This window comes from Mobula hypostoma, chromosome 12 (assembly GCF_963921235.1).
Source record: "Mobula hypostoma chromosome 12, sMobHyp1.1, whole genome shotgun sequence".
NCBI lineage: Eukaryota > Metazoa > Chordata > Chondrichthyes > Myliobatiformes > Myliobatidae > Mobula > Mobula hypostoma.
Window position 1 is genome coordinate 36,339,568 of NC_086108.1, and position 27,432 is coordinate 36,366,999.

The following is a 27,432-nucleotide window of genomic DNA, read 5'->3' on the forward strand; positions in this document are numbered from 1 at the left end:
CTCTGCAATAAGCAAAATTGCAGCTGCAATTGTGAAGCTCTTCTATAAATCCATGATGCTGCAGTCAGAGTTAGCATGAATCCTCCCAAAGGTGAGGTGGCTGTAAGTCACCTTAATGCACTTGATGATGCCTTGATCAAGTGGCTGCAGCAGTGATGTAGTGCTAGGAGGCAGAACCATCACTTCCGTGTTATCGTTGGCGAAGCAGAGAGATTGGGGATGGCCGGGAGCATTGTCAATTATGAGGACGACCTTGAATGGCAACCCTTTCTCTTCGAGGTATTTCTTCACTTCAGGAATGAAGCACTGATAGAACCATTTCAAGAACAAGATGGCCGTCACCCGAGCCTTTTCGTTGTATTGCCAGAACATGGGCAGACAATTTTTGTTTTTGTTCTTAAGGGCCTGGGGATTGTTTGCTCGGTAGACAAGGCCTAGCTTGATCATGTGTCCTGCTGCGTTGCCACACAGCACCAGAGTAAGGTGATCTTTCCAGACCGTGAACCCCGGGGCCTGCTTGGCACTCGTATGGTTGCAGGTACGATTGGGCATCTTCTTCCAGAACAAGCCGGTTTTATTACAATTGAAGACTTGCTCTGGAAGGTAGCCTTTCTCTTCTATGAGTTTCTTGAGCCCCTCTGGGAACGCTGATGCTGCTTTGGCAACTGCCGATGCCGATTCTCCCATGATCTTTAAGTTCTTGAGGCTGTAGCGCTTTACATAGCTAGCCAGCCATCCCTTACTAGCCTTAAACTCCTTCCTCTCGCTCTCCTCAACCCCCTCACAGTAGTGCTCATAGAGGCTAAGTGCTTTTTCACGCATAATTTTGCCATCAACAGGGGTATGCTTCTGTGACATGTCCTCTAGTCACACACTTAATGCTTTCTCTGTCTTTGCAAGCACTTTATCACGAACCAGAGAGACCATTTTTGCCATTGTAGGGGTAGCACTAACACTTTCACGAATGTCAGCTTCTTTCTGCTTTATTGTGCAAATGCTCGATTCGTTCTTACCGACCTTAGGCCCACTTCGGCAAGCGACGTGCCACTTTTCAAAAGATCTAAGATTTTTATTTTCTTGGCGAGAGATAGCACTTTACATTCCCTCTTAGCCTCTGAGGAATTGCTTTGACCACTTAATTGCTATTTAGGAACCAATTTTTCACAGAAACAAAGGGTGCTCACAACACAAGTAGTGAATGAACGAGACGCGAGGCGAGCAGTGCTCAAACAACAAGTGCTGGAGAGAGACTGAGGATCTGTGAAATGGCGGGAGGCTACAGCAGGGTGAGGCTACACATCACCTAATTCACGTGGATTAAGCGTAGTGCTCGGCGTGCGGCAAATTCAGGTTTTGCTTTTTGGAACTTCCTGGATTTTTTTCCAAATATTTTTGATCTGCGGTTGGTTGAATCCGCGGATACGGAGGGCCGACTGTACTTAGTTTGCCCACCATTTTCTTGACCCCATTACTACCTCTCCAGCATTGTTTTCCAGTAGCCCAATATCCACTCTCACCTCTCTTTTATACTTTGTATCTGAAAAACTTTTGGTATCCTCTTTAATATTATTGGTTAGCTTATTTTTGTATTCCATCTTTTCCTGAATGACTTTTTTAGTTGTCTTCTGTTGGTTTTTAAAAGCTTCCCAATCCTCTAACTTCCCACTAATTTTTGCTGTATTATGTGCCCTCTCTTTGGCCTTTATGTTGCCTTTGACTTCCTTGTTAGCCACAGTTGTGTAATCTTGCTGTTAGAATGCTACTTACTCTTTGGGATGTATACTGAACCTTCTAAATTCCAGGAAGTCTAGCCATTGCTGTTCTGATGTCTTCCCTGCAGGTGTTCTTTTCCAATCAGTTTTGATCAAATCTTCTTTTAATTCCCTTAACTCCACTGTAATACTGATACATATGACTTTAGCTTCTGCTTTTCAAATTTCAGGGTGAATTTGATCATATTATGATCCCTTGTCCCTAAGTGTTCCTTTACCTTCAGCTCTCTGATCAATTCTGGTTCATTGCAGAACACTCAATCCAGAATAGTTGATCCCCTGGTATGCTAAACCACGACCTACTCTGAAAAACCACCTCGTAAGCATTCTATAATTCCCCCTTTTGGGATCCAGCCCCAACCTAATTTTCCCAAGCTGCCTGCATACTGAAATCCCCCATTGCTATTGTATCTTTGCCCTTTGACATGTGTTTTTTATTACCTGCTGTAATATGTAAACCATATCCTTATTACTGTTTGGGGGTTTATATAACTCCTATCAGGATCTTTTTACCCTTGCAACACACAAAATGCTGGAGAAACACAGCAGGCAACATCTATGGAAAATAGTTAACATTCGATGTTTTGGGCCGAGACCCTTATCAGGATATGTGATGCTGTCTGGCCTGCTGAGTTCCTCCAGCATTTTGTGTGTGTTGCTTAGATTTACAGCATCTGCTGATTTTATCATCTTTTTACCCTTGCATTACCTTAGCTCTATCCACAATGATTCAGCACCTTCTGACCTATGTCACCTCTTTCTCATGATTTGATTTCACTTTTACCAAATGACCCATGCCACCCCCTCTGCCTACCCGCCTGTCCTTTTGCTACAATGTGTATCCTTGGACGTTAAGCTCCCAGCTACAACCTTCCTTCAGCCATGATCCATCAATGCCTACAACCTGATGCATGCAAAACTCCACCAAACATTTTCTGTAGCTTTGCCTTCCTGATGGCACAGAGAGCATGGCTCTTAACAGAGTCATCTTATCCCCTGATCTGAAGGCAGTGTCTCGATTCAAGGGTCTGCTGCATGTTTTAGGTCATAACTGCACTGCAACTTTGTTACCCAGCTCACAGATCTAGTGCATCAACCTCTGCAGTCAGCCATGCTTTCTGGTTTTCCCTGGCAGTGCAGTGTTTAATCACGGTAACTTCCTCAATGCATTTTCTGATGTAGCCAGTCACCAATCCCGCATAATCATCAATGTTGACGTGATGATCGTAGGTAGCTGCCTCCCTGATTATGCTTCAGACTGTGCTTTTGAAATAGTCCTGCAGTGCTGAAGACGTCTCACTTCCGATCTGAAGGCAGCACCTTGATCTCTCAGTAGTGTATGAATCTTTGCAGTTAACCCTTGTTTCTTATTTGCCCTGGGCAGTGTATTCCTGCAGTGCTGAGGTGGCATGTTCCGGCACACACTCAGCAATTCAAGGACAGCTTCTTCCCATCTGCCATCCGATTCCTAAATGGACGTTGAACCCGTGAACACAATCTCACTTTTTAAGTATATATCATTCCTGTTTTTGCACGATTGTTAATCTATTCAACAGATATATAATTTGATTGATTTATTTTTCTTCTATGTTATCTGTCTATTTCATTGAACTGCTGCTGCTAAGTTAACGAATTTCACGACACATGCTGGTGATAATAAACTTGATTCTGATTTTAGTGTTTTTTTTATGATCAGTGTTTTCAGTCATAGAAAAGACAAACAGGGCAAGACATTTCACCATGGACTGGAGCCAGAGAGGCCTCAGTGACCATGCTATCTGCCATCTTGTGACTGTTTGAATACAACTCCCAAATTATCATTCCATTACAAGAATCAAAACATAAAAGAGTTTGTTATCTAATTTAACAAGAAAACCTATAAAAGCATAATCAAATCTTGCCACAGAAGACATTTATTTATTGATTGTTTTATTGTGATACAGTGTGGAATAGATACCTCCAACCCTTTGAGCTGTGCTGCCCAGCAATCCCAAATTTAATCCGAGCCCAATCATGGAACATTTTACAATGCCCAATTACCCTGCCAACCAGTGTGTCTGTGGATAGTGGGAAACTTGACATAGTAGTTTCTTATAAAAATGTAAGAGAGAGTGTTTGGCATTCTGAAGCATGTCTCTTTAAAAATCTACTATCACAAGGCTATTTATGCAATACCTTATCAAAGAATGATGCAGTGGATTATATAAACTGTTCATGTTTAACTATCACCCACAAGTGCATGCAGGTTTTCATAACTTTTAGACAGATGAGCATGCTGAGAGATTGCAATGGAAAAGTAGAGAGAAAACAATAATGATTTACTGGTCTGGACCGTTAAGAACCTATAAACATTTTAATACATCAGGGCTAAGGACAAATATTACCTCCAGCAGTTTCAAATTTAGCAATAGGAACCACACTTACATGGCTAATAAAAAATTAAAAGGGTGATATTAGAAATGTTTTGATGCAGTGTTCTAAGACGATCATTGGTTCACACAGGTGTGTTACACAGATAATTTGGGTCACACCACTTAAAAATCAAGCAATGTCTAAAGCTTGGCCTGGATCTGGGCCGTACCCTCCAAATATCCGGATCTGCCTCTGGATTTTTTTGCACTACCTTACTTTCCCTTTTCTATTTTCTATTTATGATTTATAATTTGTTTTTAATATTTACTATCGATTTGTACTCCAGGGAGCACGAAGCGCAGAATCAAATATCGCTGTGATGATTGTATGCTCTAGTATCAATTGTTTGGCGACAATAAAGTAAAGTAAGCTTTGGGTTGCTATTGAATTGAACTGCTTGAAGGCAAGGTGAATATTGTGAGTGCAGTGCATGCAAAGCAACCATTTAATTCCAAAGCCTGTAATTGCTTTAGAGGGAATTGTTCACATTCTGGCTTTCCATTTCAACATTGAAATTGTCATTTAGTGATAGTTGTGTATAATCATAAGTGATGAAACGTATTTGAATCTCTCAGAGCTAGGTAATCACTAAGGAAATACTCATGGGTTGACTTGGGAAAATTTGCTTCTTTCTTTATATTATGTACGCAGATGGGCTCTTCTGTTTCTATAATAAATCACTTATTTTCCGGGACACTATACATGAGACACATGTGGACACATTTAAAAGGGAAATGCTTGTGACTTAGTCCGAAGGGCATATACTGGTAATAGCTTTCTCACATGTCTTGCAGTCTAATGTTGGGAATTTGAAATCCAAATACCTTCATTTTCAACGTTGCAGATCAAGAGAAATCACACCTTGAAGTATTGTCGTGAAGCAATACAAAACTTTTTTGTAATTATATTTGAAACATGGTGTTCATAAGTTTTTTTATTGAAACTATTCATTGGTGATTTAGTATTTGACACAATTTGTGTAATTTATGTGTTTCATTCTGCTGAATTATCAATTGACAAATTTATTATTGGTTTTTGTTCCACGGATTGGAAACATTTATGTTTCCAATAGCTAAAGTGCAGAGAATAATCCAAACCTGTAGATTTGTATATTCATTATTTAATTGCAGTGTTGCCGACTTCTGACAAAAAAAATCTTGTTGCAGAGGTTTTGTTGCCCTCGTGTAACCATGCATAATCTTCTGTATGTGTTCTTGATGCTTCCTTTGTCATATGTAGCCTTCCTTTCTTTATGAATTTTGGATTAAAATGTTGTCTAACCTTGATTAGTTTAAATTAGTACTTGCAGACTGAATTTCTTGGAGTGCAGTTATTGCAAGCTAAGAAAGAGGGGCTTAGTGTCATAATAGTGAGAAGAGTATAAAATAACTGACAAAGGAATTTTACATAAAGGGCCATAGTTTACCATTTACAGAAGTCTGCTTGTAGATGTACAACATTGTAACTCAGTAGGTGGTTTGTTTTTTATAAATAATTTGGTTAAGAAAATTATGTAGCCAGAGTTTTGATGAGTTTCCAACTAAATTGCTCTTGCGTATCTCAGTAATTTTTAATAATCTTATTTAAAGTACCAACTGAATAAATATTCTTTTCAATAGAGATTAATGAATATCAGGAAATTTGGACAAGATGGCCCTTTCATTTCTTGAAAAAAGTATGGACATAGAGTTCTCTAAAATTCATTTGATCAAATGGACATGTGGTGTATGTTGCTGTTATCTGCGGCAAAGTGGCCACTAAATTAAGAATCATCTTAGAAAATTAAAGACTTCTGGTGAGGCACGAGGCAAGATGGCAGCACAGCATTGAGCGCTGACACATAAGCCTCCTTTTTCACGTTCTTTAGGGCTCATAGACAGTCTTAATACAAGGTTGAGTTGGAGAAAGATCTAACTAAAGGCATCACCTCAAAAAAAATCCAAATTCAACCAAGAAACAAGATACCAGCAGACGACACCAAGCTAGTTATTCATCCGAGGAAATAGCTATGCTAATTAAACAAACAATGGCAACGGAGATGGAATCACTGCAAGAAATGGTAGCCCAGATGCTAAAGAAGTCACTGGAAAAGGCTCTCGACCCCATACGGAAGCATATGGCAGAGAATGGCAACATTCTCCAGTCGTTAAAGGAGCAAGCGGACATCCATGCTAAAAAATTTAGCATGGTCTTCAACAAAATAGACAGCATTCAGGTTAACTTACGCAAGAATGAGTAAGTTACTAACTCCTGTCTCGTGGAGGTGACTTAAGATACAGAAGAAGCTAAACGACTTGGAGGACAGATCCAGGAAAAACAATGTGCGGCTGGTCAACTTACTGACAGGCACTGAGGACGACGATCCAAGAGGTTACCTCCAGGAGATGCTGCCTAATTGGATTCCAGTGCTCAAGAATTCCCACAACACTCCATTGGAGATCAATAGAGCACATAGGATCTTTTCCAACAACACCTCAAGACTGCGGACCATGATTTTTAAGCTTCTACGGTATGCCGATTGGCAGCCTATCCTGGAGGGTGCGAGGAAAGCCAAACCTACTCTCCCTGATGGCACCCAGCTGCAATTCTTCGCCGACTACAACCCCGGCACGATGCAGGAACGGCAGGGATACAAGGAGATCCGTGCTAAGCTTCGACAGAAGGGGATCGACTCATTCCTCATATACCTGGCGATTTTGAGAGTGAATATCAAGGGCATGAAGATGTTGTTTAACTTGGCACAGGAAGTGAAAGAAGCTCTGAAATCATTGGTGCTGGGAGGTGTAGAAGAAGACCCTGGACAAAGTCCACACACCGCTCGGGAGAAGATGGGACTGCATTAAGAGCTCGGACCAGCCAGTATGCGCAATCTAACAGGCAGGGGCAAGTTAACGTCCTCAGTTAACTTGTTTGTACAAGGATAACATGTTAAGGTGATATAAGTCCGCCTAGAATATACTTCTTATCTTTTACCTTCTAAGGTGATATTCAATACACCCAAATGTCATACTTCATCGAGAATGAAGCTGAAAAACAGCAGTTTGTTCTGAATAATTTTAGTTGTACATGTTCATTTCGGGTTATGTCTCCAGTAGACTTGTTTATGTTCCTGGGCACGAGATAAGACGTCACTGGCGCCATCGCTAAGCAACGGTCTGTTAAAGCAGCAGTCTCCTGCAAGAGAGCTGTTGGGGTCTTGATTATATGTTATATTTGAGACAGGAATGGTTTTAATTATACAGGTTAACAGGTTTGACCAGGTTTTTTTTTCTTGTCTCTTTGATATGATTGTCTACTAGACAATGGGGTGACCCGTTGGGGCACCCTTTGAGAGAAGGGTAGTGCAGTCTGATATGAGCAGAATGAACATTAAATTTTCCTGAGTGCTATTGGTATCGCTTTGCTTTGGAAACCGAAGTAGAAAACCTCAGTTTATTAAAGAAGAACGACGCGTAGCAAAGCAAATATGGCTGCTCCTCATTTAACGAAGGACACTTTTGATGGCATCATTTCTGGTTTATCTGCCACCTTTGTGTCTCTCGTTGTCATTCTGGAGACGTGCAGCCCTTTCAGCCCCATCTCTTCAGCTCTTCTACTGTTTGTTGTTTGTCTCTGATCCTGGAGACGTGCATGCCTCTCCTCCTCTGTCTCTTCTTCTCTCATCTTTTTTTGTCCTGACTCTTTGATCCTGGAGTTGTGCGGCCTTGGCCTCATCTGATTGTTGTTCTCTCTCTCTCCTTGCCGCTTTCCGACGACGTTTGGCATCATCCCTTGATCATAATGTCCCCCTTCCCTTTCCATGCGGCATAATTAGGCTGACCATTTTTTTTTACCCTAATGCTGTATAGAAGATACGAAGCACTAACACCAAAGGATGCTGATTATTCTTGATGATGTGGTTGGCGCTCTTCTAAATGGACGTGATATAGTCACCGCTGTCCTTTGATTGTAGCAAAGGGTTTTATGGGTGTCTCGAAGTACGTCATTACAATAAGATTTAATTATCTCTTATTGATGGGTGGTAGTTAGATCTGTCCAATCCTGCACATACTGATGGTGATTTGCAGAATGTGACCCCTTGCAGTCCCTCTCCCTCCCTTGCCCCACCCCAGTTTCACTCTGCCCCATCCCCCAGCTGCCTATCACCTCACTCATGGTTCCGCCTCCTTCTACTACTCATTGTGCTTTTCCCTATTCCTTCTTCACCTTTCCTGCCTATCCCCTCCCTGCTTCCCCTCCCCCACCTCTTTATCTTTCCCCTTACTGGTTTTTTCACCTGGAACCTACCAGCCTTCTTCTTCCCACCCTCCCCCCACTTTCTTTATAGGGCCTCTGCCCCTTCCCCCTTCAGTCCTGATGAAGGGTTCCGGCCCGAAATGTTCACTGATTGTTTCCACGGATGCTGTCCGATCTGCTGAGTTCCTCCAGCGTGTTGTGAGTGTTGCTTTGACCCCAGCATCTGCAGAGTATTTTGTGCCCTTGAAATAGAGCTGCCCTGCCCATTTGCATGTCACTGCTGAGGCTGGCGTGCTCATGCGTCGGGCTGTCGCATCCCGATTTTCATGATGGCCGATTGGCGCTCAGTTGAAAGGCAGCCTGTTGATTTTTGGCGAATGAGCAATTTTATAGGAATATATAACCCTGAACTTTGCCTGCATTCTGTAAGTTAGCGCATTTTAATTTGATGTAGCCAAAAAAAGTACTGCTGTAATGCAGCGTTTGTGCTGATTGGAGGTTACAAACAGACAGACAGAGCATGAGAGTTTTAGTAGTATATAGATGAGAGCTGCTTTGCCTTTCTAATTTGTTGGTGCTAGAGGGGCTCGGTTAATGTTCAGCGTTTGACATTGCTGAGTGACACTCACAGATGTTACAAAGTAAAGGGTTGAATGCGAGGGCGGGTGGGAAGGGGGTAACTCAGGGCTCCACCACCAACTTACAACAACAGATCCAGGGGAAGATGAGCAACACAGATAAATTAGAAAGTCTTGCTATTGTATCGTTTAATGTTAGAGGATTAAAGTCTCCCTACAAGCATTCAAAGGTTTTAGATTTCTTATGCAGAAAGAAAATAGATATCGCGCTGTTACAGGAAACACATCTTAAACCTAATGACATTCCCAGGGTTCAAAACCACTTTTATAAACCCGTTGTGGCATCAGCTGATGGTACTCATATGAAAGGAGTTATGATATTAATGAGACGTAGTATTAATGTATCAATTGAAAGGACTGGCGCCGACAATGAAGGACGTCTAGCTTTTTGCTGTACATCCATTCAGGGTAAAAAAGTTGCATTCATTAGCCCATGTGCCCCAACTATATTTGAGGTTGAATTTTTTCCCTCAATTACCTCACAATCCCTGAAGTTAAGTGACAACCAACTTAAAAGTTGGTTCAGACATGAATACTTTGGTAAACAAAAACCTTGATAAATCTTCCTCAACTATATCAAGCTCTCAAGAATCTGCTTCCAAAGCACTTAACTTTTTTCTAACAAATTTAAATTTGCCTGATGTGTGGAGGGTGCATACTCCATCTGCTAAAGACTATACCTTCTTCTCCACAAGACATAAAACTTTCTCTTGGACAGATTACATTCTTATATCCTCCGGTTTGCTGCCTTTGGTACACTCAATAGAATTTTTGCCCAGACATCTATCTGATCACAACCCAGTCATATCTACTTCTAATTATGGCAGAATTAAAAATAAGGCTACTAGTTGGAGCTTCTAAAAAATGATGAATTTCTAACACAACTGAGAACAAAACTGACGGAATTTATAAATTTGAATAAAAATAGTGTCTCGGATGTGAAAGTGATTTGGGCCTCCATCAAGGGTTTCTTACGAAATAATGCCATATGGTTCAGTTACCATTTACATAAAAGCCGGCTTCAGAAGATTTCCACCCTAGAAGAAGAATGTAAGGTTTTGGAGAATGATCTCAAAAGGAGATACACCATAAAAACAGAAAACGAGCTCAAAACAAAACAAGCAGAATTAAATGATTTATTAAGAAGCAGGGCGGAATATATGATCCATATAACCAAACATAAGTATTATGCAGAAGGCAGCAGACCGAGCCATTTTTGGCACTAATGCTCAAACAACAGGAAGCTAAAAGGTCTATACTAGCGATTAGATGTGCTAAACATGGAGTAGTATCTTCAACAAAGGAGATAAACGAGACATTCAAGAATTACTTTAAAGAACTGTATACAAGTGGCTCAGTTCCTTCTGAGAATGACTTCGCAGATTTTTTTTAGTGGATTAGACCTCCCTATGTTGTCATTAGAGGACACCAAAGCTCTAGACTCTTCTATTACACTGGATGAGCTACTTAAAGCAGTCAAAGCTACAAATAAGGGCCATACGCCAGGTATAGATGGCATACCTGTGGGACTTTACCTAGCGTTTTGGGATATTCTTGGACCAGTATGGTTAGAAACATTAAACTATGCTTTTGAAAATGGCACTTTCCATAGAGATCGAAACACAGCCCTGATCACAGTTATACCTAAGCCTGGTAAGGACCCCTTGGAGTGTGCCAATTACCGTCCAATCTCCTTGATATTTTCCAAAGTCCTAGCCAGTAGACTTGAGACAGTAGTTGGGAAAATAATTAGCCCAGGTCAAACGGGCTTTATCAGGGGACGTCTGGCATCTGATATATTCACCGGCTCTTACACGTACTGAGTGCAACATATAAAATCCTGCCTGCCTGTGACCTGCTATTTCTAGAAGCAGAGAAAGCATTCGATCGCCTTGAATGGCCATATCTTTGGAGAGTTCTAAAAGAATTTAAGTTCGGCGATAAATTTATCAATATGATTCAAACACTGTATGCTAATCCTTCAGCCTGGGTATGTGTGCCAGGAGGTTTCTCAGAGTTATTTGATATAGGATGGGGCACACTACATGGGGACCCTTTGTCTCCTTTAATTTTTACTGTATCTATTGAACCACTTTCACATTTAATTAGAAACTCTCCTCAGATCTCCCCTATTGCAATAGGTACAACATCACATTCGATATCACTTTACACAGATGACACACTAGTTTATATGGCAAATATGCAACAAACTTTCCCCTATGTTTTAAAAACACGAGCAATTTGAAAATCTTTCCGGACACAAAGTTAATTTGTCAAAATCAGCGCTGATGCTGATTAATAACAGGTAAATCTGTATAAATGATGCTGACTAATACAGATGATCCAGCAGGTGGTGCGGCACGGCAGCAGTGGCCTTTCGGATCTGGTGCTACTTTAATTTAGTTTTTAAATTTAATTTTAAGGCACAATTAGGGTTTAGGGCAATGGATAACAGAGCAACTATCTACCATCGCCAGATACTGCTACAATACAGAGATTACCCAAAAACAAACCTTCATGAAGATCTGCTGTTTAAATTGCACGACCTCATCTTGCTGAGGGAATTGGGCCTGCAGTCCTCGGAGTGGCCTGATGCCGGTGGCCGGAGGTGGGGACGTCGTAAGCGTGTGCGAGGAAGCGGAAGCGAGGCGAGTGGGCAGGAGTCTATGCCAGGAAAAAATGCAAGCCATAGCCGGCTGGCTCTCCCGTCCATTCTGCTCTCCAATGGACATTAAATTGGACTGCATCCGACTCTAACGAAATACTCAGCGGGAGTACAGAAACGGATGGAATCCCGGACTCAGCTGTTTATTTATGTAACAGTTTTTCCCCCCAAGCCATCGGACTACCAGCCTTCTGCCCTCTGCTGTACCTATTGTCTTGTTTATCATTTATTGTAATGCCTGCACTGTTCTGTGTACTTTATGCAGTCCTGGGTAGGTCTGTAGTCTAGTGTAGTTTTTGTGTTGTTTTACGTAGTTCAGTGTAGTTTTTGTATTGTTTCATGTAGCACCATGGTCCTGAAAAACGTTGTCTTGTTTTTACTGTGTACTGTACTAGCAGTTATGGTCGAAATGACGATAAAAAGTGACTTGACTTGATAAAAGTAAGGTGTCTCTCCTTCTCCAGCTAAGGTTACAAATGAGGTCCTCTACTTGGGTAGTAAAGTTAATACTTCCCTATCGCCTGTGGCTAAAACAAATTACTCTTTAATTTTGAAAAAAATAGAAGATATTAATAGATGGAGACACCTGCCACCATCAGTCCCAGCCCATATATCGGTCATTAAAATGAACATCTTACCCTGCATTGATTTTATCGGCTCAATGATCCCACTTGCGCCTTCAGCAGGATATTGGCAAAAATTGGACTCTTTACTATGATGCTATGTTTGGAACAGTAAACAACCCAATATAAAGTGGTTAGCTCTACAATTCAAAAAGTCAGATGGGGGATTGGCATGTCCAAATTTTAAATTTTATCACTGGGCATTTGTCTTAGCTATTGGATGGAGGAGGATAAAGTTTTGTCATGGAAAAATATAGAACAAGAGCTAATAGCACCAATAAGGTTGAAGGACTTTCTCCTTATAGGTATGTCTACCAAAAAATGTGATTTGTATTACGGTCCAATTTTAACCCATATGCTACAAGTTAGAGCAGCAGAAAAATTCCTAAAATTTAAAAGCGTATGGTGCAAATCATCTCCATTATGGAACAATAATCATCTTCTAACTGGAGAGAAACCATTCACTAACAGAACTTGAGAGGATAAAGGTATTACTACTCTTCAAGATATTAATGGGGCAAGTACTATCCTTAACTTTCAAGAACTGGTATCTCGATATAATATTGATAAACACTCTCTTTTCTTCTACTTCAGAGTAAGATCAGCGTGTAAAGCCTATGGGGTTACCTGGGGGTCAGATTTAAAGGACCAAACCATTTTAAGTTGGATACAGAGTGCTCCAGGACAGATAGTGTCATATATCTATGATAAATTAAACTCCCAGAAATATATGCCCATATCAGGAATGAAAGCCTGGGATAGGGACATATCTGAATTGGGACAAGACTAGACTGGGATGTGATTTGGGATAATGCTGCCGGTGCTTCGAAAAACCCAAATCATCAGTATATACACTTGAAATTTTGTCATAGAGCATATTTAACACCGAGAATTAGACATCAAATGGGACTGGTTCCTGATCCATATTGCTCATTTTGTTCCCAAAGAGCCATTGGCTCTTATATATAAGCAACACACATCAAAGTTGCTGGTGAACGCAGCAGGCCAGGCAGTATCTCTAGGAAGAGGTACAGTCGACGTTTCAGGCGAGACTGTACCTCTTCCTAGAGATGCTGCCTGGCCTGCTGCGTTCACCAGCAACTTTGATGTGTGTTGCTTGAATTTCCAGCATCTGCAGAATTCCTCTTGTTTGGCTCTTTTATACATGTTGAATGGGAATGTCCAGGGGTTTTTGATTTGTGGGGGAAGGTTATCAGTACTCTTACAGAACTAATGGGGGTACAATTACCAATGGACCCTGCTGTACGTCTTCTTAATGGTGACTCTCACCTTTCCCTTACGGAAAAAAACACGCAAAGTCTGGCTGGCAGGCCTGACTGCAGCTAAGAAGGTTGTAGTCCTGTTGGAAACCTCCTCATGATATTTCAAGTACTCACTGGCTTCGGAGCTCTTTGGACATTTCTTACCTGGAACTATCATCAGCAAGAGTAAATGATGCATGACCAAACACAATCTTAATGTGGACAAATTTGATATCTAACTTAAAAGATCTTCTGTTAAAATAGGAATGCTCTGTCTGTGTATGCACTGCTATTCAGTTGGTTGGTGGAGGGGAGAGGGGCGGAGAGGGGGGTGGGGATGAAGAAGAGGTGGGAAGGATGGTGATGTAGGTTGGGGGTGGCTGGGTTAAACAGTTAAAATGTAATCGGCAACTGGTTGTATTGAATGCAATTTGTTGGTGTTGCAATAAAAAATTAGTGATTTTAAAAAAAAGAAAATTAAAGAAGAGTAATTAGAAGCTGTATCTTCACCTATGACTGGGGGAGTAAGTAATTCCTATCACATGGAGAAGTTGAGGCAACAGACTAGTTTTGAAAGGAAGCAAGATAATGAGGGAAACGTGAGATTTGTTGCTGCCTATATTGCAATATTATGAGTGGGTTGTGAACATGATGGACAAAGTCAGTATGCCTATACTCTACATTCATGGGTCTGTAAATAACATTCACTGAATGAACAATTTGCGTACAAGGACATACAAATATCTGTCCTTGCCACCCTTCACTTCATATAATACTTCATATTTCACTTCATGGACTCAAGTGTTCTTTCCAGATGAAGCTGCAGTTCACTTGTACTTCCAATTCACTGGGGTATTGTTAATGAGGAAATTGCCAATTCAGTTGGCAAGTTAGCCTGGCAGAGACTGCTGTTCAAATACATAGTTTATCATATAAACCAAAACTATTCTACTATCTACATCGAGAATGCTTTTCTCTTGAAATTCAAATGCTCTTCAGAATTTTTGTGAGTGTTATTTTGTGAGCTTAGGCTTGCCTGTTATGTTTTCTGGAAGCAGGTTATTGTCTAAAATTCTCAAATATTGCTGAATGTTTCTTGATTCACGTTTGCAAAAGTGAAACTTGTGCAAGTCATGAATGCTTTGTTCTTCCCTGTGATTGTCTTTTCAGAAGCCACTGCAAAAAAATTGCATTCCAAATTTTTTTTAGGCTAGCAATACCAGAGAATTTCAGACTGTCTTAACTTTTACACATCATATCTTTCAGGAAGGTGCTTCAGCTAGAAAAGCTCAAACTCCTGCTGTTCAGCCTGTTCCACGACCAGGTAAAAACATTCATGAAATATTTTTGTTTTATTTTCTTGAGTGAATTTATGCGTAGACATTGTTGTAATTCTTGGTTCATGTAACCGTCTCCATTTTGTTTCCTTTAATGAATACTGTTGATGCTTGGATGGAAAATAAAATCAGATTTGAATGAACATTTTGTTTGTGAAAAGAAGCCAATATCCTAACAGAATAAATAAAGCCCAAAAATCATTCAGTGCCTAGACAAAAAGTATCCAAGGAATTACACAAAAGCAATTCAGCTGCAGTCAATCTGTGGTTTAATGTCCCTTAGCTTGTTATTAGTGCTTCCTCTTAAACTCTCAAAGTATTAAAGTTAAAGGGAAAAATGGATAGATTAACCTGGCCCTTATGAAAATTCAGAACTTTTTATTTAAGCATCTTCACAATATAATCTGCTGAGAATTTTAATTTTTGGTGTAATTAATATTTTTGTGTGCCTGTTACATGGATTGAATATTTCTAATATGTTAGGAGTAAGGATGAAGCGATATAGAGAAGCAACAATAAGCTATTTGAGCCCTCATGATTGATAAATATATGGTTGTTCTATCCATCTTAATGTCTAAAAAGTTTATCAAATCTCAGTCCTCAATTTATAATAAATGACTGAGGATTTACAACTCTTTGGGACAGAGAATTCTAAAAGTTTCATGGCATTTGAGTCAAGAAATCTTTCCCCATTCCAACCTAATCCCACATTTTATATTACTCAACTAAGGAAAATGCCGATCTGGTATCAACTCTTTCAAGCTTGTTTCGTTGAGATCACCTCAGAGGGAATGTAGATTCATTCAGGTCTTGGGAATGTGCCTTTATCCCAGCAATTAGATTAGATCAGATTATGAGGACACAGTCCTCTTTTATTGTCATTTAGTAATGCATGCATTAAGAAATTATACAATATTCCTCCAGTATGATATCACAGAAACACAAGACAAACCAAGACTGAAAAACTGACAAAAACCACACATAATTATAACATATAGTTACAACAGTGCGAAGCAATACCGTTACTTGATAAAGAACAGACCATGGGCACGGTAAAAAAAAGTCTCAAAGTCTTTCGAAAGTCCCATCATCTCACGCAGACGGTAGAAGGAAGAAAAACTCTCCCTTTCCATGAGCCTCCAGCGCCGCAAACTTGCTGATGCAACATCTTGGAAGCACCCGACCAGAACTGACTCTTGAGTCCGTCCGAAAACTTCGAGCCTCCGACCAGCCCTCCAACACCGAGCACCAAGCACCATCTCTGCCAAGCGCTTCGACCCTGACCCCGGCCTTGGCAACAGGCAATAGGCAAAGCTGAGGATTTGGGACCTTCTGCTCCGGAGATTCTCGATCGCACAGTAGCAGTGGCAGCGAAGTGGGCATTTCAGAAGTTTCTCCAGATGTTCCTCTGTGCTTCTCATGTCTGTCTCCATCAAATCAGGATTGTGCACGGTACCTACTTAACAAATACCGATATCATTTCGGAGCGGCTGCGCGCGCTGTGTCGCGTCGCCATCTTCTCCTCCCCTCCTCCCGTCTTGACTGGAAGCCCAACCTTGCATGCATTTGCTTGCATAAAGAAATTAAACTATATTTAGAACTCCAGGCATATTTCCATATGATTGAGTTTTGTACTTAAGTAAATTTGTTACTAAAACTAACTTATCAATTGCTTTCCCAATTGTTTGTTGTATATGTGTGTTAATTGCTTGTTCATGTATCACAATGCTCAGGTTTCCATTGATTGCCAAATTTCTCAGAACTTTGCCTATATTTATACCAAAGTGAATAACTCAAGTGAATCACATTCTATTCCAGATAGTGTGCGATGTAGTTTCCCATTTATTTAACACAGAATCAGGATCAGGTTTAACATCACTAGCATATGTCATGAAATTTGTTTTGCAGCAGCAGTACTTGCTGTACATAATAATAAAAAATCTAAATTACAATAAATATTATTCAAAATTAAATAAGCAGTGGAGAAAGACAGGAAGAAAAAAATTAATTCTCCATTTAGAAATCTGATGACTGAGGGGAAGAAGCTGTTCCTGATACACTGGTGTGTGTCCTCATGCTCCTTTATGTCCTTCTTGATGTCTGCAATGAGAAGAGGGCATGTCCTGGGTGATGGGAGTCATTAATGATGGATGCTGCATTTTGGAATATCCTTGATGCTGGGAAGGCTAGTGCCCATGATGGAGCTGGTTGGGTTTACAACCTTGTTTTCTGCATTAATTATTCATAAAATGTGGTCTCATCTTCATCTTCATCTAAGTCACAATAATAGACAAATAATCTGTAAACTAATAACACGCAAACAATTGTACTTTTCATGTCTTTATCGAACACATTGCTTAATCATTCACAGTCCAGGCTGGAAAAAGTATGTGAACCCTTGTATTTAATAACTAGTAGAACCTCCTTTAGCAGCAATAACCTTCACCAAATGTTTCTTGTAACCGCTTATCAGACTTGCACAACGACGAGGAGGAACTTGAGACCATTCTTCCATACAAAACTCTTTTAGTTCATCAGTATTTCTGGGATACCTTACATGTACAGTTTTCTTCAGGTCATGTTACAATATCTCAATTGGATTAAGGTCTGAACTCTGACTTGGCCATACCAAAACAGGAAATTTCTTCTTTTAAAGCTATTCTGTTGTTGATTTACTGTTGTGTTTCAGATCATTGTTGCATCATCCAACTTCTATTAATTTTCAAGTGACTGACTGCTACCTTGATATTCTCCTGTAAAATGTCTTGATTTCATTCTTCCGTCAATGATTGCAAGCTGTCCAGGCCCTGAGACAGCAAAGCAACCACAAACCATGATGCTCCTTCTACTATGCTTCACAGTTGTGATGAGGTTTCGCTGTTGGTGTGCAGTTCCCTTTTTCCTCCAAACATAGCAGTGTGCATTTCTGCCAAAAAGTTCAATTTTTGTCAGATTTGTCCACAGAACATTGTCCCAGAAGGTTTGAGGAGCATCTAGGTGGTTGTTTGAAAACTTGAGTTGTGCTGCAATGTTTTTTTTTGGAGAGCAGTGGTTTCCTTTCTGGTATCCTTCCATTAACACTATTTTTGTTCAGTGTTTTTCTTATAGTGGATACATGAACAGAGACTTTAGCAAGTTCTAGAGATTTCTGCAAGTCTTTTGCTGTTACCCTTGGGTTCTTTTTCACCTCCTTCAGCATTGCACGTTGTACTCTTGGTATGATATTTACGGGATGCCCACTCCTAGGGAGAGTAGCAACAGTTCTGACTGACTTCCATTTGTAGACATTTTCTCTTACTGTGGACTGACGAACACTCAAGTCTTTAGAAATGCTGTTGTAGCCTTTCCCAGCTTCATACATCTCTACAATTCTTCTAAGGCCCTCTGAAAGTTGTTTTGATTGAGGCACAGTGCACATGAAGCAGATGTTTCTTGAGAAGATATGGCTCTGTCAGTAACCCGACTTTGTGTGTCTTTTTTATAGGATAGGGCACCTCTACAACCCACACCTCCAATCTCATCTCATTGATTGGAACACCTGACTCCAAAGAGCTTTTGTTGAAGGCATTAACCCAGAAGTTCACACACTTTCTGGAAGCTAGACTGTGATAGTTTTAATAGTGTACTCAGTATTGACGAGAAGTACAATTGTTTTGCTTGTTTTTAGTTTAGGCAGATGGTGTTTGTCTATTGTTGTGACTTAGATGAAGATCAGACCACATTTTATGAGTAATTAATGCAGAAAGCCAGGTAATTGTGAAGGATTCGCAAACTTTTTCTTGATACTGTATGCATCTTTGCTATCCAGATGTTCCAGGATTGAGTGAAGAGCCAATGAGGTGACCTCTGCTGTGGACCTGTGCTTCAGTAGGCATATTGGAGCAGATCCAAGTTGCTTCTCAGGCAGGAGTTGTGTTTCATCGCCAACCTCTCAAAACACTTCTTCACTGTGGATATAAGAGCACCAGGGCGATAGTCATTGAGGCAGGTCACCATGCTCTTCTTGGGCACTAGTATAATTGAAGCCTGCTTGAAGCAGATGGATTCCACACACTGCTGAAACAAGAAATTCAAGATCTTAGTAAATACACCAGCCAATTGGTCAGAACAGGTCTTCAGTACATGGCCAGGTACTCCAACCTGTCCAGATACTTTGTGGATTCACCTCTCTGAAGGCAGCTTGCACGTCAGCTTCGGAGTCCGAGATTGTGGGATCATCAGTGATGTGGGGGTTTGCAATGACAAATGGACAGTAACAGGAGCAGAGGCTAGTGAGTGAAGGGAAAGAGAAGCAAAAGGAAAGCAAGACAAATACTAAAATATGGCAGAACCTCATCAACTTTTATACCCTAAAGATGAGGAACATTCATTCAAATTTGCAGATGAGAGGTAACCAGTTAGATGGACCCTATTCATATAATGCAGTGCCAGATAATCTTCCAGAGCTTTCCAGAATCATACAAATGTAACCATTAGGGGACACATTGAACAACTGTATATGCATACTATGGCCACTAGGAAACATACTAAACAGTTACATGTATATTGTATCCATGTCAAGTATGAAATAATCAAAAACCATCTAAATTATAAAAATATCAAAGGGCATATGTTCTTCAAAGTATTCATAGGATTATATCATGGTTAGTCAGATTAGTAGGCACACTTATGCGAGTTTGAACTATTCTATTAGTGATTACCTATAAACAAATAATAAAGACGTAAATTATGATAAGGCATATCAAGACAAATAATTGATTCACCCGAGTTTCCGAGATTTAAATGAAACCAATCAAAGAAATCCTATCCATCAGATTGACGTATTTTAGCTATTTCCTTATGGATATGATCAGCCAAATTAGTTATATCTTCAGACTTGTCAGGTATGTAAGTATATTATTTGCCTATTACTGCACATGTTTCCCCTCCCCACCCTTCCTATGTATGGGCACTATTTCCATTGTTACTTTCCCCAAGGCATCAGCAGTGCTTGCCATTTCTAAAGCTGCTGCAAAATTTTAAATCTCTCTCGTACTCCTCGCAAATGGGAATAAAATTGATGCAAAACTATCTCCTCCTGAAATGTCTCGTTTACTTCTAGATTTGGAAGGTAAAGGTAAAGTGTGTTGGTGTGTATGTCACATAGCAAGAAAGACTATAGATAACAAGCTCCTAACCCATTAAATGTAAGAAAATTGTAGGCTCCATTTCTGCACATGAAGTACATATTGTTCCATGAACATAGACTTCCTTACTAGCAAGACCTTGCTAAATTGTAATATTTTTCTGTTGGATATCATCACAGAAAATTCCAGACTCATGACCTCATTTAGAACAATGTAATTTGTAATTACGCGATATATGCCCTACTGGAATGTTTCCTTCAGAATTCAAGTTAAAGGTAGATTTTATAGTGAACACATGAAAAGATTTAATAACTTTATCATACACATTTCGAGATCCTAGGATAAGACATTAAAAGGGTCAGATGAGCTGTAATTTCCCAAATGCTGATTAAATTTGCTTAAAAGATCTGGTATAAAGCAGTATGCGAGGGGCATGATCATTGTATTAGTGAAAGTATAACAACAAATATATCAAAATAAACTTCATTATGCCCAGTAGTTGTTGATTTTGGCAAAGTCTTCTGACTGGAGAGTGATTTCTCTCACTGTAGCTCAGCAGCAGAGGCAGTGAGTCAGAGGTTACTATCATGTTAACCACCGTGCTTATTGTCCTCATTGGGTACCCTTTTCGCTCATTTGCATTGGCTGACGTACGTCGACTTACTTTTGTCTTCCATCTTCACTGCTGAGATGGTAATTAACAGCACTTGATACGGACCTTCCCATCAAGTTCTCAGTGGTTCCTTACGTGCTCCTTAATCAGGACAGAGTGTGTCCTCCTCCTTTTGGATTACTCAAATTGACAGAAGCCGGCTGAGAAGCAGACTGTACAACTTGACTTAATTTCATACAAAAGTTAACTACACTGCTATAATGTATATGTCAGCCTCTCTGAGATTGAGGGCTCCCAGCAGTGATATAGAACGTCCTATTATCACCTCAAATTGACTTAATTTAGTTTTCTTGTTTGGGGTTCAATGCTACACCAGACCATAGGAAGAGCCTTAGACCATGGTACACCTTCCTTGTGATACTTAGCCAGTTGTTGCTTGATGGTTCCATTCATTTGTTCGACTTGTTATAATTACTATTCTATAGATTTGCTGAATATGTCCACGGGAAATGAATCACAGGATTTTATTTGATGTCAATCCACAGCAGGGGTGTGTGAAAAGAGCTACTTTTTGAATCAGGGTAGAGATCCAAGTTTTGAAGGCAGAGTTTCGTGACAGTTTTTTTCTGATTTGAGGAGCGAACAATCAGCAAGTGGCAGTGCAAAAAGGAGCTATCTTTTCAGTCAGGTCTGCATTTCTACATTGGAGATTTGAAAAGCAGAGTTCCAGCCAGTTTTCTCTGAGTTGGACAATTCGTGCACGAAAAGAGCTACTTTTTAATCAGAGTGCCAGTTTCAGGTTTTGAAGGCAGAGTTTTGCAGTAGTTTTTCTGATTTGAGGAGTGACCAGTCAGCAAAAGGGTTTCATTAGAAAGGGCAAATAGGAATAATTCAAGTGAAACCAAGCAGCCATTCTTTTGAGTGCGCCATTCTTTAGAATGGCTTTGGCTCATCGGGCTTAGGTGAGATCAGGTTTGGGTGAGGTAGATTGTCTTGTAACTTTGTCTCTCTCTCTGTTCTTATTTGTTCATTCCTCATCTATTAGTGCATAGTATAGTGAGAATGGCTCCAGAGGCAGTGTTTTGTGCTGTGTGTGGGATGAGGGAATATTATAGTGGGGAGCTGAATGTCCAGGGATACACATTATATCAAAAGGTCAGGCAGGAAAGCAAAGGGGGTGGTGTGGCTTTGTTGGTAAAAAATGAAATTAAATCATTAGAAAGTGGTGACATAGGATCAGAAAATGTAGACTCATTGTGGATAGAGCTAAGGAACTGCAAGGGTAAAAAGACCCTGATGAAAGTTATATATAGACCCCCAAACAGTAGTAAGGAGGTAGTCTACAAGTTACAACGGGAGGCAGAAAATGCATGCCAAAAGGATGTTAGAATAGTCTTAGGGGATTTCAGTGTGCAGGTAGATTGGGAAAACCAGGTTGGTGCTGGATTCCAAGAGCGGGAATTTCTGGAATGCCTACGAGATGGCTTTTTAGAGCAGCTCTTGGTTGATCCCACTTGGGGATCAGCTGTTCTGGATTGGGTGTTGTGTAATGAACTGAAATTGATTAGAGAGCTTAAGGTAAAGGAAGTCTTAGGGGAAAATGATCATAATATGATCAAATTCACTCTGGTACTTGAGAGCTAAAGTCAGATGTATAATTATTGCAGTGGAGTAAAGGAAATTACAGAGGCATGAGAGAGGAATTGCCCAGAGTTGATTGGAAAAGAACACTGGCAGGGATGATGGCAGAGCAGCAATGGCACAGGATATATACATCCCAAAGAGGAAGCAGTCTTCTAAAGGAAAGATGACACAACCATGGCTAACAAGGTAAGTCAAGGCCAACATAAAAGCTAAAGTGAGGACATATAATAGAACAAAATTTAGTGGGAATTAGGAAGCTTTTAAATACCAACAGAAAGCAATTGAAAAAGTGATTAAGAAGCTAAAGATGGAATACGAAGGTAAGCTAGCCAATAATATTAAAGATGATACCAAAAGTTTCTTCAGGTACATAAAGGGTAAAAGAGAGGGAAGAGTGGATATTGGACTGCTGGAAAATGATGCTGAATAGACAGTAATGGGGGTCAAGGAAATGGCACATGTACTGATTTAAGTATTTTGCATCAGTCTTCACTATGGAAGACGCTAGCAGTATGTTGAAAGTTCCAGATGAAGTGTGTGAAGTTACCATTACGAGAGAGAAGGTTCTTGGGAAACTGAAAGGTTTGAAGGTAAATAAGTCACCTGGACAAAATTATTTATGCTCCAGGGCTCTGAAAGAGGTGGCTGAAGAGATTGTTGAGATTTTGGAATAGTTCTGAAAGACTGAAAAATTACAAATGTCACTCCATGCAGCTAGGAAATTATAGGCCAGTTAGTCTGACCTCAGTGGCTGGGAAGATATTGGAGTTTGATAATTAAAGATGTAGTTTCAGGGCACCTAATAAAATAGACTGTAGTCAGCATGGTCTTCTCAAGTGAAAGTATTGCCTGACAAATCAATTGGAATTCTTTGAAGAAATAACAAACATGTTAGATAAAAGTTGATGTGTGCTTGGATTTTCAGAAGGCCTTTGACAAAGTGCCTCACATGAGGCTGCTTAACAAGCTACGAGCCCGTGGTATTACAGGAAAGATACTAGCATGGGTAAAACAGTGGCTGATTGGCAGCGGACAAAGAGTGGGAATAAAAGGTGCCTTATCTGTTTGGCTGCCAGTGACTAGTGGTGTTTCACAGAGTTCTGTGTTGGGATCGATTCTTTTTACGTTATATGTCAATGATTTGGATGATGGAATTGATGGCTTTGTTGCAAAGTTTGCAGATGATATGAAGATAGGTGGAGGGGCAGATAAGTTTGTGGAAATAGGGTGGCTATAGAAGGACTTAAACAGATTAGGAGAATGGGTAAAGAAGTGGTAGATGGAATACGGTGTCAGGAAGTGTATGCTCATGCACTTCGGTAGAAAAAATGAAAGGTTGATTATTTTCTAAATGGAGAGAAAATACAAAAATCTAAGGTGCAAAGGGATTTGGGAGTCCTTGTGTAGGATTCCCTAAAGGTTAATTTGCAGTTTGAGTCTGGTGAGGAAGGTAAGTGCGATGTTGGCATTTATTTCAAGAGGATTAGAATATAAAAGCAAGGTTGTAATGTTGAGACTATAAAGCACTGGTGAGGCCTCACTTGGCGTATTGTGTGGAGCTAAGACCTGAGGACATAGCCTCAAAATAGAGTGGCATCCTTATAGAACAGAGATGAAGAATTTCTTTAGCCAGAGTGTGGTGAATCTGTGGAATTAGTTGCCACAGGCAGCTGTGGAAGCAAAGTCTTTATGTGTATTTGAGGCAGAGGTTGATAGATTCTCAATTGGTCAGGGCGTGAAGGGATGTGGGGGGAGGGTAGGAGATTGGGGCTGAGAGGATAAATGCATTAGTCATGATGAAATGGCAGAACAGACTCGATGGGCCAAATGGGCTAATTCTGCTCCTATATTATTGTCTTTAATATGTACTTTGATCTTTGAACTTGCCCTGATGACTGGGTGATGTAGACAATGAAAAGACCACTAATATTCATCAGTCACTATAATTCCTAATAAACACTCCCAGTGAAATGTGTTCCTTGGTCAGAGTGTGGCAGTGACGTTTCTTGCTGAAATAGTTTTTTACCCATCTTAAAAACCTGTCCAGTATTACCAGTATGTCTGAGTATCCTGACATTTTGGCAAAGAAATGTAGTCTACTTGTAGGTGTAAAAATTAACCAGGTGGGGCAGTAACACTTAACTATGTTAACGTTTCCATTGCTCCAAGATTCATTTTCTGGCTGCATCTTTGCGTTCTGAACTCTGGATTCCACCACCATTGGGAGAATTTGTCGATCATCTTTTGCTCTTCTGTCTTAGGGAGTGTGTCTGCTGTATCAGATAAGGAAGCAACATAGTTGGAGTTGCTTGTTTTTGTGCCATACCTACATACTGCTTCATTGTTTAATCTCCCATCATTCTCCATCCAGAGCCACTTTTCCCAGTTAATGCACTGAGCTTGCATCTTAAATATCTTGTATGTCAATCTGTGATGTATACTTCATCTTCATTTCCATAATTCCAGTTGTCGGCTTCACTGCATGTGTTCTTTGTGGTCTTTTACTTTTTTTTTTACTTCTTTTACCCCTTCTGTAATTTCATCGACGAATGCATTTCCATGGCTTTTCATTGTAGTGAGTTTGGAGTGGCTTTTACATTTTAACACAGCACCTTCTGATGCAGTTGTATGACATTACAAGTTCTTGTACCAGTTGACCAATCTTGATTGGGGTTCCTACAGTTGTAAGAAATCCCCTTTGTCCCCATAAGTTTCCGAAATCATTAAGAACTCCAAAAGCGTATCGAGAATCAATGTAGATATTAGCTAATCTTTCTTCTACCAACTTACAGGCTTCAGTCAGAGCTCTTAGTTTTGCCTGTGGCACAGAGGTACTAGGAGCCTGGAATTCATCTCAATAATTGAGGGACAATTTGTGTAAAAGTCTTTGGCAGAGTAATAACCAACAGGATGCTGTCAGTCTTCATGTTTTTGAGTTAACACTGCTATCATGTGATTCTTGTTGACATAGAGGGTAAATAGTTTACCTGTATCAGGGTTTCTTAATGCAGGTACAGTGCACAGTGTTGCCTTTAAAGTTTAAAATGCCTTCAGTTCTTCATTAAGAGTCACAGGGTTGTCTGAGTGCTTACTGCCCTTCAGCAGATAGTTGTGCAGTTGAGAAATTGTTCATGAATCTGCTATTAGCTTGCCAGTGCATTGACTAGTAATAGTTTCATCTTCAATCCTGCGGAGCTTTAGTCCCTCAGTCTTTATTGGAACCAGCTGTGACATGACTGTCCATTTTATTGTTTCATCACTATCATCCTCACTTGAGTTGATAGGGGCCATTGCAGAGTCCATGTCATGTCCATCTTGTAATTCCTCTGAGTTCAGATGGTGGTGCTGTGTTGGATGACTGTTCAACATAGGCTGTAGTTCATCGGAGTTTGGAATGTGTCATTTTCGAGGATTTCCGATGTAGGGGTGTCAGAAGTAGTGGCACTGGCAGCATCACTAGAAGTGTCACTGGAAGTGTCACTAGCAGAACTGCCCACTTGAAGGCCTGGCTTGGCTCTTTGAAATTGACCCAGTCTGCTTTGAAGCTCCGTACACTGCATTTCAGTTGATTACAGTTGTCATGATGCTTTTTCACTCATTTGATTAACGCAGTGATTTGTTCATTAGAATTTTTATTGTCTCTATCAGACCTTTTGTGTTTCTTTCCCAGTCGATTAGTAAAAGTGTTTATATGCACCTTTAACTTTATCATTTGCTTGCACACTTACCAAACTGACTGAGTATTCTTATCATTGGCTCACGCATTCCGTCTTATCATTGGCTCACGCATTCCAGGCTTTTCCTTTCCCACAAGCAGTCTCTGGATCTTATCATATGCCTTCTTATTCTTAATAAACTTAACATAGATGGTATTTTTCATCTGCATTTTTTGATTAATTTTATCAAACTGAGGTGTTTTATTCAGGTAACAGCTCATAGAAAGTTTCATAACTTTGGCCACTGTTTTAATTCTGCCTACTTTTTAATTACTTAGACCACAATCTCGAAATATTAATAGATTGCAATCAAAATTTTAATAGGTTTTTCTGCAACCCAAAGTTTTCTCACACACACTGCTTCAAAGTTCAAAGTAAAGTTGAAAGTAAATTTTTCATCGAAGTACATATATGTTACCAAATACAGGTGTCCCCCGTTTTACGAAAGTTTGCTTTACGCCACTTCGCTTTTACAAAAGACCTACATTAGTACCTGTTTTCGCTAATCAAGAGAAATCAGGAGGATTTTCGCTTTTATGAAAAAAGGCGCCTGCTTTAAACTTGTGTTTACCCCGAGAAAGACTACCATGACTGTGAAGCCCTGCGCGGGCAGGTGTGTGTGCGCATGCGTGTATGTGCCAATTTTTTTCCTACAGATCTGTTTTGGCTAAATCTTACCAATTCTGACAAGTGAAACTACACTGTACATACATTATTTCTACTTTATGTAGGCTGTGTATTTATTATATCATTCCTGCTTTTTACTATATGTTAGTGTTATTTTAGGTTTTATGTGCTATTTGGTGTAATTTGGTAGGTTATTTTTTGGGTCTGGGAATGCTCAAAAATTTTTCCCATATAAATTAATGGTAATTGCTTCTTCACTTTACGCCATTTTGGCTTATGAAAGGTTTCATAGAAATGCTCTACTTTTGGATAGCGGGGGAAACCTGTACAGTCCTGAGATTTACTTTCCTGTGGGCAATCAGAGTAAATACAAGAAGTACGATAGAATCTATGAAAGACTGCATTCAACAGGAAGGACAAGCAACCAATATGGAAAAGACAGCAAACTGCAAATACAATAAGAAAGAAAAAGAGAAATGATAATAATAAATAAATATGCAATAAATATTGAGAACATGAGATGAGTCCTTGAAAGTGAGCCAATGTGTTGTGGGAACAGGTCAGTGATAGGGTGAGTGCAGTAATCTCTGCTTCAAGAGCCACGTGGTTTGAGAGGTGATAATTGTTCCTGAACTTGGTGGTGTGGGCCCTGAGGCTCCTGTACCTCCTTCCTGATGGCAGCAGCAAGAAGAGAGCATGGCGTGAATTGTGGGGGTTCTTGATGATAGATGCAGCTTTCCTGCAACAGTGCTGCATGTAGG

The 27,432-nt window shown here is 40.1% G+C and overlaps 1 protein-coding gene across 1 annotated transcript in view; it reads left to right on the plus strand.

The window, feature by feature from the left end:
- Positions 1–27,432, plus strand: part of cdc73 (cell division cycle 73, Paf1/RNA polymerase II complex component, homolog (S. cerevisiae)) — a 341,062-nt gene that overhangs the window by 217,994 nt on the left and 95,636 nt on the right. The window contains exon 11 of the mRNA XM_063063850.1: positions 14,875–14,932. Coding sequence (XP_062919920.1) covers positions 14,875–14,932 — 58 coding nt within the window. The remainder of the gene's footprint in view (positions 1–14,874; positions 14,933–27,432) is intronic.